Source organism: Candoia aspera, chromosome 4 (assembly GCF_035149785.1).
Source record: "Candoia aspera isolate rCanAsp1 chromosome 4, rCanAsp1.hap2, whole genome shotgun sequence".
Taxonomy (NCBI): domain Eukaryota; kingdom Metazoa; phylum Chordata; class Lepidosauria; order Squamata; family Boidae; genus Candoia; species Candoia aspera.
Genome location: NC_086156.1, coordinates 98,661,780 through 98,677,515, shown reverse-complemented (window position 1 = coordinate 98,677,515; position 15,736 = coordinate 98,661,780). Strand labels below are relative to the sequence as shown.

The window sequence follows — 15,736 nt, the reverse complement described above, 5'->3', positions numbered from 1 at the left end:
ACAGATCATGATGGAGGAAATCTATGTGGTCGCTAGGAGCCAACACTGACTTGATGGCACCTAATCAACTACATATTTAGCTGTGACCTTTTGCAACCAATGAGCAAAGAGGCAGTGCAGCTGCTTTCTAAAGAGACTGCTGAATTGCAGTTATTTATTACACCCAGAGAACCCCTATTGACAATAATCTCTGCCTGGAGTGGAAGCAGAGCTAGCTTATCTGGGTTGCAAAACTCTGTTGATCCCTAGAAGCTGGCCAAAAGAGTTTTGCCATTTTAATCCCTGCACAGCTAAATGCTGTACTTTTATTCTATTTATTGCATATGCGCCTGCATGTTGTTATTCTGTACATCGCTCTGATTTTGGTTATGAGGAAAAGCAGCCCATTAAATTAATATAGGAGCCCTCCTGGAAGTGACAAAGAGAAAGCCCTCCTTTCAATAAACCACTTTAATAAAATCAGCAAGGGGGTACTGCTTTTCCCGTGGATAAACCTTTTCCTCCGCCTGTTTCCTCCATTTAAACCCGAGAGTCCCCGCCCCCATCAGTTCACGAGTGCATCCACAGAGACTTCCATGTTATTATGACGGCAGATGAGTGAGTGCATATAATGTATGCCTGACATTTAAAATCGAAAGGAAGGGGTGGAGAAACGCCATTTCATTCCGGCGACGAAGAAGGGGGAAAAGTGTACTTCTGAGGACATCTACGCCTGGCACGCCACCCCATCACCGCAGGCCCCGTTGCCATGGAGACCGCGTCCCCGACTACCCGCCGCTCCTCGCCCATTTTTCCTTTTCCGGGCTTTGATTGGCTGTCGCGCGTCCTGCGGCGCGACTGATTGAACAGCGAGCTGTCGGTCACGTCTTCCATCAGGTTGGTGGGCAAGAAGGACCTGAGCCTCAAAAGGGGGCGGGGGGCGTCTCTGTGGTTGCGGGAAGGGGACCGCGACCCCCTTTTTCGGCAGAGGATCGTGGCGGAGGGGACAGGCGGGTAACCTCAAATTAAAGGCAGACAGAGGGGCAGACGGGATAGTGGGGAAGACCGGAGTGATTCTCAGTGCCAGTGAGCAGAATAGGCACAAATCCCGTGGAGGAGATTTTAAATTCGAAGTAAGTTCACTGCTTGGAGGGGTGTCAAGGGAAGCTCAGGGGAAGGGATGGGTCAACTATATATGAATATTAATATCAAATGTCAAGGGTCGCGCCGTACTATCACATAGAGAATAAAGTATAGTTAAATCTATTTATTGCCATTACTGTACTGCTACAGTATTCGGCTTTTTTGGACGGACGTTCCCCACAAAGTGGGTAGATTGCCTCATCCTCGTCACACAGACTGTTAGAATCATAGTATCTTCGGTGCATTATGCCCACAGTTTACTCAAGAGTAAGTTGCATTAAATTCATGCTGGCTGGGGAATTCTGGGAGTTGAAGTCCACCTATCTTAAAATTGCCAGTCTGAGGACCCCTGGGGGTCCCCAAGACCTTTTCAGGGGGCCCACAATGTCAAATAAATAAATAAATAATTCTCAGATTTAATTTCTAACACAGTAAATATTGATAGATATAACCCACATAAACCAAAGCTCTTTGGGGTCCTCCATCGTTCTGAGGAAACACTGGATCAGTGTTTCTTAAACTTTTTTCTCCCAGGACCCTTTCTGGCTTTTAAAAATTCTGGAGGACCCCAAAAGAGTTTGTGTTTGTATGGGTTATATTTATCAATATTTTCTGTATTAAAAATTAAAATTGATGCATTTGCTGCCACTACCTCTTCTCACAATTGTTTGATAGGATTTTAATATTCTATTATTTTCCAGCATAGGTTGGGAAATAATTTTGATTTCACGGACCCCTGAGCAGGTCTTGGGAAACCCCAGGGATCCTCAGACCACACTTCGAGAAACTCTGATCTAGACTAACATTAGCAGGATTGGCAGATTGTGCTAAAACATAATGTGGTAAGATTAGAGCTGTTTCATCTTCTGCAGCTGCTTTATTATTACAGTATTAAATGGTGGGATCCAGTTTCTGGTTACATCTGTTTGATGCTCTCCATTTCGAAAGAAACTGGTAAGGGAAAGAATCAAAGCACTGAAGAATCTGCTGTTAGTTAGTTAGTTTAATTCACAATTGTAATTATTTATGGGTAAAGCCCTTTACCAGGATTTTCCCAGCTTCTAGACAGGCCAGGAAATGAACTTGGGACCTTTGGCAGGTGTTCCGTTACTGAAATATGGTCCTTCCCTGCGTAGTCCAGTATGAGTGGAGAATACAAGTGAGAAACTTCCTTTTAATATGCTGGCTTATTATTTTTTATCATTATTTGATATTTTTCATTTCAAACCCTAAGCCCAAATTCTTCCAAGAGAGAAAACTGAACTAAGACCATCAGAAGTAGGCTAAGCCATGCAAATATTATTTAATTATTTGGCTGAATAAATTGATTGAAGGTGTTAGGTTGCTCCACACAGTATTTGTTCATGATCAATTCAAGTTCACCTTATTTAAGGTGACATTCGCGTTAAGAGGTTTTACTCCTAGTCCAGATTAGTGTGATAATAGTCATATATGTGCCCTCTGGATTTTCTTTCCACTCCAGTCTTAGAACCACATATTACACTGCTGCTGTCTTTTTATTCTCAACAGCAGCTTGCTGTGCAGAATATATGAGAGAACGTAAAACCAAGCATCCTACTCAGCTTATTGAGCTAACTCTTGGAGTCTTAACATTATGAATTCTGCTATAAGCTTGCATTTTTGGAATAATTAAAATAAAAAGCTAAGTTAGGAATTGGATGGGCTGGATATTGGTTTGATGGTCTCTTGACGCCATTCCAGTCTCTACCTGAGGCTATGAGAGGGATCAGAATATGACAGGTGCCTTTGTGTCATATCCAGTGCTCCATAGCAGCAAAGGCTTCTCTTCTGGGTTTGTTTATTTATTTATTTTTTCCTGCATTCTTTCTAGTGCATTTTTATTTCCCTTCAGTGCAGATGCTTTTCTACTTATCCCCTGGTTCCTGGCAAACCGATGTAAGATATGCCAGTTCATATCCTATCTGAAATGGCTTGCTTAGATCAAGAACAAAGATGTACGTGATCAAGTCCCTTAAATAGGGAGGCAAGCACTGGGGAGTGGCAGGGAGAGTTTGGTAGATAGGTTTGTCCCTTTGGTTCTGGAATTTGGGCGGTGCTTGAAGTCTGTTGGTTCACAAATTATGTAGGTCAGGTTGCTCTTTGGAGAAAGGTATGGGGTGCCTGCTTAATAAACTTCCCTGTGAGTGTAATCAAAAGAGCAGCAATTTTGTATCACCTTCTCCAGTCTGGCACAGTCTAAAAGCATCACATTATACAGTAGTTCCCAGAATTGGTGCTGCTCACAGGAAATTAGGAGTTGCCCTCTCCTAATAGGCACCAAGCTGCAAAAGACGGGAGAAAGCAACCCTATAAGGTGGACCCGCTCTGTTGTAAAGGGTGAGGTTGAAAGAGTAGTTTTCCTAAGACTGTCTGACATGGTCATGGCAAAGACCAAGACCCTTGGCGCTGGGGTCCATTTGAGTGGCGTTCCCTTTTGGTTGTTTACTTACAGTATTGCGTTTGGTCGCCGTTTTATATTTTGTATACTGGGTAGGTTTTTTTAACATTGTGTGGTTATTTTTGGAGTTGGGCAGCCCTATAAATCCATTACATAGATAAATAAAACCTGAATCAGGAATGCTATAGTTCTGCTATTCCTCGCTATGCCCAGTATCACTGAATGAAATTGGGTTCAGTGCTACAAAGGGAGAAATGGTTTGGAAGATCAGGTTTGTATAAGAATTTGAGAAGTAGATGAAATTATAGCAGAGAGTAAGTCAACTGTGGTGGGTTCCTGATATGTATTTCCCTAAATATTATTTTTTTCTTATGATGTGCTTTCTTTGCAGCCATGATGGCAGCAGGTACTGGCAATGGTTTTGGCACCACAGCTTGGTGGGGGTTTTCTCCAGCACTCAACCTGCAAGCAGTGTGTAAGTGTCACTTTTTACAAAATATGGGGTTCCCATTTCCTCTCTGCTTCCATGCTTTATTATGAAATTGGAGCCTCCTGCCCCACAAATGTGGAAGGAGCTTAGAAGAGCTTTCAGTAGCAAAATCTCTCTCTCTGCTTCTATTAAGGTTCACTAGTGAGATGTAGCAGCTGCCTGAGTAAAAAATATTTCTCAGTCCACCAGATGCTGATGTTCTGTTGGATGAGAGCCTATGTGTGTGTATACACACAAACATACATACACACGCAGACAACTTGATGCTCCTGTGTTATAAATTGCCCTCTCCCCCTTCTACCCATTATCAATATTTTTAGGTTCCACATGTTCTACCTGCTATCAATTTTTTAAGGCCCTTTTAATTTCAAAAATGAAATTGATATGTTGCAAAGCAATCCTTTTTTTTTTAGCTTTGCCTTTATATATAAAAATGTCTCTGGGTCTACAAGGTCACTGCATAGTCCTCACAGCATTTTTAGAAAATAAAAATTTTAGCCCAGGGCTTTGTCAGAAAATGTAACCTCCTGGCTTGAAAAAAGCTAAAAGTAGTCTAGATGAGCTGGTTTGCCTTCATATAAATGGGCATTTTGATGAGCAACATCCATCATGGCAGCTTTTTAATAAAAAAGACAAAGCCTTCCACGATAGGCATTTTGTGAAAGCAACCACAATATGTTCTCAAATGTCCAAATGCCCACTGTCCTGAAAACATTGTTCCTCCTTGATATAGCTGCATGCAAAAATTTAGGTACCCTGGCCAAATTGCTTGATTCCCTGATCCATAAGCATACAGAAGCTGATGTCATCTCTACATGGCACAAAGTTAAAACTGCCTCTTCCTGCCAATTTAAATTTCTGCAAATTACTATTTACTGTATGTGCAATTGTTTACAGATTCAGAATAAGAAAAACATTCCTTGCCAGTTTTTGAACGTGCAGGCTTTTCCTATTAGGGAAGTAAAAGATGTCTTTAGCATAGAATGTGGGCTGTTGTGGATGGAACATACTAATTATCTCTGTAGGTGTAGAATCCTCCATGGAACATCTGAAACTGTCCCAGGATGGTATTCCTGAACTGAACATCCTGCTAGTGGGGTCAATAGATGCACGACATATCCTGAAAACGATGAGTCAGATGCACCGGCTGCCACGGAGAAAAATCAATGTGCGTAACCTTTCCATTCCAGATTGCCTTGTGCTATTTCTGCACGTTGGTGTGTCCAAATATTGCATTTGTTTTCCTTTCGGCCGCACACAAGTCTTTTGCCTTGTTTTATTTCCCCCTGCCCACTATATTCTGCAGAGACTGAATGGGTTCTTGGGTTATTTAGCTGAATTTTGCAAACCTATTATTTTCTGAAATAAAACTTAATAAAACATCTACAGTATTTCAGCAGTAAGACAGCAGAACAAAGCAAATGCCCCAGAGCTAGAATATACATTTCTCTGCTGCATGAATAGCATTTCTCCATTGGTGTATACATGACATGCAAATTATTTATTCCATTCATAAGCCACAGCCTTTCTGTTAAATAATTTAGAATTATCTATATTTATTATTTTATTCTTATTTATTTTATTTATTTATTAAACAAATTTATATGGCTGCCCAACTCTCACACGATGACTCTGGGCGGCTTACAGAATTAAAATCCATAAAAACAAAACACATATTTAGTTTTTATTGTATTTTGTCTGTTGCCCCTCAAAATGGAGTTTTCTTGGGGTAGGGTTGCAACAGCAATAAGCTGCTGTTATTTTAACAACTTAAAATCTTGGTTGCGTGATATAAAATGATGTAGCAGCAATCTTGCTGAAACTAAAACAGGTCTGAATCTGATTAGGAAACTGTGTGGGAACCTTACTGATTTCCGTGATGGAAAAAAGGCAGGTAATAAAGAGTAGAAGTAAATGCAAATAAATGTTTGAAATCACTTTTAAGGGGATCCTGACAATTTCCCATTCCTGCTGCAATATACTCAGCTCTCAAAAAAGTGACCCTAACAGACTGGTTGTGGAAATTATAATAACCCTTTGCAATAATCTGTTATAATTAAAATAACAGATTCTAACAGACTGGTTGCGGAAATTAAAAAACGCTTTGCAAGTATAAACAGTGATACATAAATGTTTGACACACAGTTGGGAATGTTTTCAAACATCAGGAAAATACCTGAATCCCTCCTGATATGTAGCTGCTTTTCCATAAAAATATTATCAGTAGCTAAAATCCGTCAAGGAGGCTGGGAAGGACCGCGCTTTCTTTTGTGAGGGAAAACATTTCTCTACTGAGCTATATCATAGGCACCAGAACTAGTGAGCTCTCTTCTCAAATTTGAGTCATATTGCCCATGTGATAAAGTGATGGTGGTATATTGCCCCCTCTTTTCCTTTTCCTGAAATGTGTCGTGACATTAATTAATTCCTGTCAATGTGAGGAGTCTGACAGGGCTGTTTTGCTGTCCACCAGTGATAGTCCTTCAGTTCAGCACAACTAGTGCTGAAGTCCATGTATATTGTGGTTGACATGCGAGGTGGAGGTGTGAAAGTAAAGAAGAGCAAGGGCATGTGTGACCACAGATGCAGCATCACTGCAAACCCCCATAGCAACTCCTACATTCACATAAATGTCCTCTTGCACCCTTCCTTCATCATGAGGTAATGAGTCAACGGTAGTGATTCTCACAGCAAGTTTTTTTCAGTGTCACTTCGTAACAAGAGGATCGTGATGGAGCGGGTGGGGGGAGGGAGCAGGGCTGGGAAAGAAAAATTTGAAGTCCTGGTATTGGTCTCCTAGGAGCTCTGCTTGAATTCATGAATTCCTTGTGATAGGAATGAAGCATAGCATGTTAGCAGGGAATTGGAGTACAATGGGTAGTGAATCAGTTTGTATTGAGCCAGCTGAACAGTAAACTGGGAAAGAGGAGGAGGATGCGGGGAGTGAGAGGTCACTAAGTGGGTTAGAGCTGAAGAGTCTGGGATCCACAGTTTCTCTCTGGAAAGGCTTGTCTGCATGCTTTGAACATCTGTGAATAATGGAAAGAGTGAGGGATGGGGTTGCTGCTCTTTTGGGGTGCAAGAATACTGAAGAGCTGTAATATCTTTGTAATCGCTTCTTTATTTACAAGTATACAGGCAGCATGTTAGTGGAGAAAAAAGCTAAAACGTAAAAGACAGATCCCCTAAGAGAGGGGGATATACCCCAAGCTTCCTGCAGCCAACTCTCTCTCTCTCTTCCATAACCTGCCAATTACTATTACTCTGGTGCATGCTATTTACTCTCTCACACACATACCCAGATGTACCTGCTTCTGTTGGCTCTAGTGGGTTCCTCATTTTAAAGATTAGACACAAATTCTCACCTCGTAGGAAATCATGTTCTGATCATGTCCTCTACTGATAAAATATCAATCAGTTATTCTGGTTTATAACCAGTAATGAGGCAGGAGTGAGCCAGTTGGGAAAGGCTGCAGGCCAGACAATCAGATATTTCATTTTGTGCTAAGCATGTCTTACTTAATTAAGAGCCAAACTTAATAAGATGTTGCAGATCTGTGATATGTTTCTCATCTTTTTAATCTGCTTTAAAAAAAATGGTCTGGATGATTCAGTGGTCCAGTCAATGTAAGGCAGTTTCCATTTTGATATTCACAGTGTAATGGGGAAGACTTTCCAGTTTGCTCAGCTAATTGTCCTCTCTCATTCACTCAGTTCTATGTTCTGGAGAACAATCTGGAGGCTGTGAGTCGGCAGCTGCTGTTCTTGAACCTGGCTCTGGAGCCTCCAGACAAGATGGGCCTACAAGGTAAAGGGAAAGAAGGGTTCCTCTACCTACCCCAGCTTTGCCCCCTTCCTTGGCAACCAGTTGGTTTGGGCTTCTGGGCCACTCTGATGGTGGTTGGGGATGGGTGGCAGATCCAGGAAATTGAATGTTGATGCCTTACAATTGATGTCTCTTTGCTACATCCTCCCTCACCCAAGAGAAGAGTGAAACATTCTTGGAACTGATGGGGAACACCCTCCTCCGAAGCCAGACTGCTGCCTACTTGCAGGAGAAAGCAGGCCTCTTCATCCAGTACATCACAGACTCTGACTTCCAGCTGGCTGATCTCCCCATTTTGGATTTCTCTGCACTCAAGGTGAAGTGCAAAATAATTCACCAGTGAGGTTATCACTGAGGGAGCAACGAAGACATGTTTCTTGTGCTGTCATGGCTTCTTTGAGACCCACACTTTGTTGCTACACTTCCTGGATTGAGGATCCAAGTTACTGTGCTCCACACCCTTTTCTGGGTTCAGCCACTTGACTCTCCTCCCTTCATGTAGGGCTCAGGAGCCTGGGGTTCAGCAACTACCTAACTCTTGTTCTTTTTGGGATAGTTCAGGGAGCGGGATCAGTTAGAGGCCATCTTTCAGTTCTGGCGGAATCCGGACCCACAAGCCTTCCAGATCAAGCAGCTTTGGGACCTGCGCCTCCGGCAATTCCTGGGCACCCGTTACGACTCCCGCCGCGGGGTGTGTGACTGGGATCTCACCATGAAGCTGCACGAGCAAGGGGTATGGAACTAAAATGTGGGGTTCTGGTATTATGGAGATCATGGTGGTACATTTGGGGTTCTGGTATTATGGAGATCATGGTGGGGACGCTCCTTTTGCCATCACAATATTCTTTTTCTCCTTCTAGGCCAGAGTAATAAACTTCCGTGAGTTTTTCCAGTGGCGTGACACAGGCGTGGCCTTTGAAATGCGAGAAGCTAGCTATGACGTCCCCAACAAAACCTTGGCATCTGGACGTCTCATCAGACACGTGAGGCCTTCCACTTTCTTAAGATGCTGGCAGCTGGCAGGGGAATTCTGGGAGTTGAAGTCCACACATCTTAAAGCCACCAACGTTGAGAAACACTGCTCTACAGAATGAAAGGCCACCTTTCTTATGATGGATCCTAGCAACAAAACTACAAAGAATTTTGTAGTTAAGATGCCATTAAGATGCCATTTTGTAGTTAAGATGCCTTTGTCGTTCCCCATGTTAATGAAGTATAAATATTGTTAGAATCTGAAGCAGTCACAAGTCTAATTTGCAACTGCCAGTTCTCACACCATGAGACCAGAGTACATGATCCAAAGTGAATGGTGTTTTCCCACATTGGCCTAGCAATCCACCTAGTGAGATGGGCAAAATTTATAGGAGAGATTGGAAAAAGAAGGCTTCACGTTTTGCTTTTATAACCCTAGCCCACCTCCCTTCTAATCTTTATAATTGCTTTTTCTCCCTCCCATAGCTGGAAAACCTAAGTAGGGATAAAAACAGCAATATGACAGACCAAATTAACTCATTCAGATTTCTCATCTCCCAGAAAGGGGAGCCAGTACCAGCACGGGGATACTGGGGAGATATCGCCACTGGCCCGTACATCACGTTTGGCATTGAAGCTGAAGATCCCAGTCTGCTGAAAACCATCAATGGCCACCCTAGTAAAGTGAGCATGATTCTTTTAGTGGGGAGTAGAAGTTGTCGTTTGTGAAGGCTATGGCTGCATTCAGACGTAGCTGAGAATAGGATCTCGTGCTGGGACACCTTTTCAAGTTGATCATCTTTTCATTCACAGAATGCCCAGGAAATCTCCTTGCATAATGTCACTGCCTTATTGTATGAACTGAGATATAACACTCGCTATGACCCTTCAGCACCTTCTGAAGAGAGGAAAGATGATGATCTTCGTGGTGGTGGTGGTGACTGTGCTGTGTTGTGTGCTACAAATGGTACATAGTTGATTAGTGCTTTCTCTTTAAGGGACTTCCGTGGGTCTTTTCTGGCGTGCAAGATTCCACAATTCAGTGTTTGCCTTTATGACTGAGTTGATTCAGATCTTGGTGTACCCCAGGAATTCAGAGCTGATTGCCAAATGTTTTTCTATGGGGCGGGATGGATAAAGTAAAGTTAGGGTCTTTCTACCACAGCAGCAGCCATTTGTATCTTTAACAGAGTTGTTCAAAAAGGTGGTTATTTACGTTTGCATCTTCCTTTTAATAAATAGAGGTTTTTTACGCTGCTTCTACTCATGTATGTAGTCATCGGTATAAATTTCCCAAGAATCTCACATTTATAAATGCAGACTTTTCAAAAATTGTTATGTACATATGCCTGATCTAAGCTTTCTAAAGGCAAAGGGAGGCCAGAATGGTCCAGGTCCACTATGGAAGGAAGGTTGGGTATTAGATGATTATTTTGCTTTTATTTGCCTGTTTGTTTTAGTGCTGCTGCTCCTCAAAAACCATTCCTTGGCTTTGGTGCGCTGCTGCTACCTTATCTATTAGATCTATTTTTGTACAGATCCTTCTGCTCAGACTGCTGGGATCTAAGATTTACTAACATAGATTTCCCCTCTGTAAACTAGCTCTTTTTTAAGTATTTACATAACTATCCCAGCAGCTTTTAGAAATAAACTAGACAACCCATAACCCCTTGGGTCATTGTTTCAGAGATATTTCCTCACCAGATTCCTTAGTGCCTTCAACGGTGGCAGAGCTTCTAATGTACTGGAAAAGTTCTTAGAAATTCAGGGAGAGATGTGTCTGCCTCGAAGGTAGCCCAGGTTGAACTGTACAGCCCAGTCAAACATCAGGAGTTGACCACAGGAGATGTTTTATGTCATTTTGCATTATGTCATAAAATGTTTTAGGATAATTTTTATGTCATAAAATGTTCTATAAAATTTGCCAAATTTCAATTCCATGGGAGTCATGGGTCCTGAATTTTGGACGCATTCTGCAAGTTGGCCCATTTGAGGTACCTTGCTTCAAAAATTGTTGCCCTGTGGTGCACCATTTCGCCCAGTTAAAAGTTAGAAAATATCAGACAGACACAAGGATTTTAGCAGTATATAGACAGACGCCTTTTGAAAAGGGATACCATCCAGAATCCTTCTTTTGGTGGAGATGAGCGGTAATTAAATTTGAATAATAAATAAATAAATAGACTGAATGCCTAGTGTTGCTGTCTATGCCTCAGGAAAGTTAGCTTCATTTCACCCCACAAATCTGCTCCAAAAGAAACACAGGGCAGATTTCTTTTACATTCCTGCATAAGCCCCTTCCCTTTAAAAACTTCACAATCAGAAGATGTCCCAGGGACGGGGGAAAAAAGGTGGGCCAAATCTTAACGATTTTTTCCCCAGATGTTTCATTAGCAACCATTTTCTGTACTTGCCTGTAGTTATATTAGAACTTGTTTCTTCCGATGCATCATATACAGCTGTAAACTACTGATCTTTGCAACTCCCTCTTTTTGTGGTGAGGCTTCCATATTTAATAGCTGAGCAGATACGTCTCCTGGGTTTTGCCCAGAATTTCCCCAGTAAAATTCTGAGTGTCTCTCTTGCGAAGTTTCCAATGAAGTAGCCCATGGAAAGCAACAGGTAAGGAATCGGGAACTTGAACTTCAGCTCCTGGCATCCCCAGCCGAGAAGGCCAATGGGGAAGGATCCCCAAAGTGGTAATTCAGGAACATCTTGAGGAACATAGATTCCCTCCCACCCACCCCATATCATGGAATTGAACAAATTACTGGTAAGATTTTCCGTAAATAAGTGTCTCATTTGTCATACAGCAAGGTTTTTATGTTACGTTATGACTTTATTTTCCGTTGTTCCCAGCCACATTCTGTGCCTTGTTCTTTCTTCTATTCATCCAGATCCTGGTCTAACTCTTTTTGCCCCTCTCCCTTTTCACTAGCGTGTGTCTTTCCAATGCCATAGGACTTCCTGCAACAGAAGATGTCCGTGTCCATTTCCTGTCCCTTGACTGCCTCCCTGAGCTCCATCACAAAGTCAAATACCAACAACTTTTCAATCTCCTCTTCTTCTCTTGCAGGTAGGAATTGGGTAGCGTGGAACTTTTCTGCTGGGGAGCCTGAATTCTTCCTCTTGATTTCCTACTGAGCAAGTAGGAAATAACCAAATTCATTGGGAGCTGATCTATCTAGACTAGTTGGGTTACTAAATATCTGTTGGCCTTGTTAGAAAGAGAGACCTGCCCCACTCATCACATTTGGCGGTTTCACCAATTGCATGATACATCCAATTCTCCAAAGTTTTTGTTCAGTTCAAAATGCAAAACTCCTTTATGAATTTTCTAAAGTTACTAACAGCTATCCACATTCAAAATCATGCCTCCTTAGATACCGTGTGGATAGAAGTGCAGAAATTTAGATGAATGCTTTACAGTTTGATCAATGCCAGCTATGAGAGGAGGGGTGAGAAAGAGTGGGACAGAGCAGGGAGTGGGAAAAAATGCTAATGCCAGACCTCAAACTCATGTTTGACCCTGGAAAACGCAGTTTTGAGAGTCCGTATAACCATGCAAGTTGGTAGCACCATTATCATACGTATCTCAGCATAATGAGAAAGGTGGAAGTTTGGGGTAATTCAATCAGTATTTTTCTAAGTCGATAGACAAAAGCCTCATAATTGCATGGACAACTCCAGATCAAGCTGAGGAACCAAGGTTCTCTTACTTCAAATCACGTTCATTTCTTCTTTATTTGCTTTTTGTAGCATGGTGCATTTTCTTAAACCAAATTTGAGTCTGGTGACGGCTCCAAAAGCCACTCTTATTGTTGAGCTAACGAAGTAAGTTTCGCTTTTTTTCGTTCTTTCATTTCCAGCAGGGCTAAAAATAGAGTCCTCCAAATTCCACACTGCAGTTGCATTTTTTCCAGAATTGAAGTCATTCGTGTTTCTTTTCGTTCAGTTGCATTGCTTGTTCAGATTTATACTAGGTAGCCTGGAATAGTAAACTTCTTCAAGAACTTCTATAATACATTTAGACAAAAATTTACGCCCTCATTTAGTTAATGTTTAGTCATTGTGTGTGGGAATTATGGGAGTTGAAATCCAGCTCATCTGCAGGACACCAGGATGGAGAAGACTACGTTATATAGCAGTCAAAGCAGCTGCTTGCCCATCACCACCAAATTTTGAAACAAGTAGGCTGAGAACAAGGCTAAAATAAACTAGTAAACAAGTGGCCTGGCTCAGCAGAAGCCCCTTCAGTGATGAGTAGGCAATTTATAATTGACATTTGATGTATTCAGCTATTGAGGAAATCACAGGATTTGCTAGTCTCTGTAGATGCAAAAAGAGTTTTGCATGGATTAGTTTAGGATAAGAGTTTGGGAGAAAACCACAGTTCACTTCAACTTGTGTACTTTGATGTATCTCCATGTGTGCTGTGTATAACCATGTTTGTCAGATGCATTTGCCCATTCTTTTGAGGATAACTGTTTTAGGCAGCCTTGTCATTAGAGGTTAGAAGGCTTGTAAGTAGAATGGAAACTTTCCCTGCAATGACATCACAGCTGCCTGTCTTGCTGAGTTTTTGGTGCCAGATTAAGAGACCACCTACACAGCCTTCTTGCCCTGGCATGAAGGTGCCCATTTATCATCATCTCCTTTCTCATCAGCCTGTTGCTAAGGCAGCCTGCCCAAAACGAGCTTTAGATGTCTTGTGGAAGAGATGTTTTCCATGTTATACTGGTTCAAGTCTTTCCGTGTGGACAATCTAGGGTGCATGGCGGCCTAAGATGACGCAGTTGAGGTTGGTGATCTGCTCAGTTCCAACTGCTCAGCAAATCTGCTGTGGGATTAGTTCTTTCCAATCTGTGTCTAGAACTCAGCTTTATAGCCCCCACCCCCCGTGTTCTCAAGTGGGTAGCTTGAGCAATAAAGCCAAAAGGGCTTGCTGCCTCAACTGAGAGACCAAAGCGCCCAATAGATGCACACCTACTAGTCCTGCTCTTGAAGACCAATTCCATTTGTCTCATCTGTAAAGTGGGTGCTCTGGGGTGCCTTCTGTGTGCACTGGGGGTAGAGGCTGGGCAGGGGGCCTTCCCTTATATTTCCTATTACTCTGGCTGTGAGAGAGACTGGGACCCAAGCTTTGGAAACAACTTTATTTGAAAGGCAAGTTGACCTATCCATCAACGCCTACCCAACAAAGCTCTTGTCTCAGATTTCAGCTCTTCAGCATCAGTTACCCAGTGGCTACCTCTTGGCTGCACAAGTCTCAGTGACCATGCCATGGCAGCCAAGCAATCCAAAAAAAAAAGCCCTTTTAACGCTTAGTGGCCAATAGGTCAGTGAGTTAATAATCATTTTGGAAAAATTGTTCTGGATATACCCAGCACCTTAGCACATCTCCTCCACACTCCAAAGACTCGAAGGACGCTTGCACAGCAGCTGCATTCAGGCAACACAAATTCAGGCAACCACTAGGTGGCACTCAAGAGTGGTGAACCCTTTGCTGCCCTCTAATGATCATTAGGTTGATAGACTGACAGTCCTGGGGGTGGGGGGGGGGACAGGAAAAAAATTGATTGGATGGAGCACCTGGATTGGATGAAGTACAAAGACAAGCCCAGGATACATTCTATAAAGTGACTGGTGGTGTCTTTTATCACAGCTGGTGACATTCAGATTCAGTCATGGTAAACCACCCGTCACTGCCCTTACAACATTGCATGGTACAGCATACCTATACAGGTAGTCCTCGCTTAACAACCATAATTGGGCCCGGAATTTCGGTTGCCAAGCAAAGCGATCATTAAGCAAATCTGACCTGATGTGATGGAATGTGTCTCTGAGGAGGGAGGTGGTGCAACGTAGAGGGGGGTGCATTCCAGATGGGAAGGTAGAAAATGGCTATCATATGACCACGGGATGCTGTGACAGTCATAAATGCAAACCAGTTGCCAAGCGTCCAAATCATGATCATGTGACTGCAGGGATGCTGCAACGGTCGTAAGTGTGAGGACCAGTTGTAAGTCATTTTTTTTCAGCACCATCGTAAATCGAAACTGGCACTAAATGTATGGTTGTTAAGTGAGGACTACCTGTACAGATAGCAGCACAACGCAGTCCTGTTCTGGATGAGCAGTAAGGGCAGCTATGAGGACAGCAAAATTGAGGGCAGCAGGAGATCCTCCCAGCTCAAGGGCAAGACAAGAGTATGGCAAAATTGGTTGTGTGAATAAGCCCTAAAGACAATTTCCTCCTAGTCCTCATGACTCCTGGTATTGTTTTTAGCTGCTGTTTCTGCCTTTGCCTGTAGATTTAATCTGTGTGTGACGTAGCTTTTGTTCTAGTGTCCAGTGTTACAATTTTCTCCAACATAATTCTTACTTAACATCTTTTGAAAATGGTCTTGCTGCATTGCAAAATAATGCAGTAAGGGTCTGGCTTCTCTGCTAAGTGAAACTAGCTCATTAAGCAAGCAGAATGTATTAAAACAAATGACCGAAAAAAAATAACTGAGATATATTTTTCCTTAATTAGAGCAGCCTGATATATAAGCTAGACAACTGAATGGTTACCAAGACCCAGATGGCTCATAACCTTTACTTGTTGATTTATGTGTTCTTCTCATAGCTTCCTGCCTGACCTCCGCAAAGAACAAGTCTCCAAGTTCTCCTCCCAAGTAACTAGTCTGGTGACGGATGCAGGATTTGTGCCAGTTGCTGGAACAGACAAAAAAACCTTTTCTTTGTTTCAACTTGGGGACCAGGAGGCTGGAGATAACCCCTGTGAGATAATTCCACCTGAGATGGCAGCACCTGGTCCCTGAGGCTACCACTTTATTATACCCTAACCTTTTTAACGGTTCTTTAATAAAATAGGTTCTTGCTGCAGATTGCTATGTTTGTTG

The 15,736-nt window shown here is 42.4% G+C and overlaps 1 protein-coding gene across 1 annotated transcript; it reads left to right on the top strand.

Annotated features, from left to right (window-relative positions):
- The first annotated feature begins 872 nt into the window (after positions 1 to 872).
- DNAAF3 (dynein axonemal assembly factor 3) lies at positions 873 to 15,707 on the top strand. Its single transcript, XM_063303039.1, has 12 exons — positions 873 to 1,112; positions 3,933 to 4,016; positions 5,057 to 5,199; positions 7,746 to 7,839; positions 8,016 to 8,173; positions 8,414 to 8,590; positions 8,718 to 8,840; positions 9,391 to 9,513; positions 9,643 to 9,796; positions 11,791 to 11,905; positions 12,589 to 12,663; positions 15,460 to 15,707. The coding sequence occupies exons 2-12, from the start codon at positions 3,935 to 3,937 to the stop codon at positions 15,653 to 15,655; spliced, it is 1,440 nt and encodes a 479-aa protein (XP_063159109.1). The 5' UTR covers positions 873 to 1,112; positions 3,933 to 3,934; the 3' UTR covers positions 15,656 to 15,707.
- The last annotated feature ends 29 nt before the right edge of the window (positions 15,708 to 15,736 follow it).

Coding starts and splice junctions, on each gene's coding strand:
- DNAAF3 (XM_063303039.1), top strand. CDS start 3,935: ATGATGGCAGCAGGTACTGGCAATGGTTTTGGCACCACAGCTTGGTGG. Junction 9,797..11,790: donor TGTGTTGTGTGCTACAAATG/GTACATAGTTGA, acceptor CCAATGCCATAG/GACTTCCTGCAACAGAAGAT. Junction 12,664..15,459: donor CTTATTGTTGAGCTAACGAA/GTAAGTTTCGCT, acceptor TTCTTCTCATAG/CTTCCTGCCTGACCTCCGCA.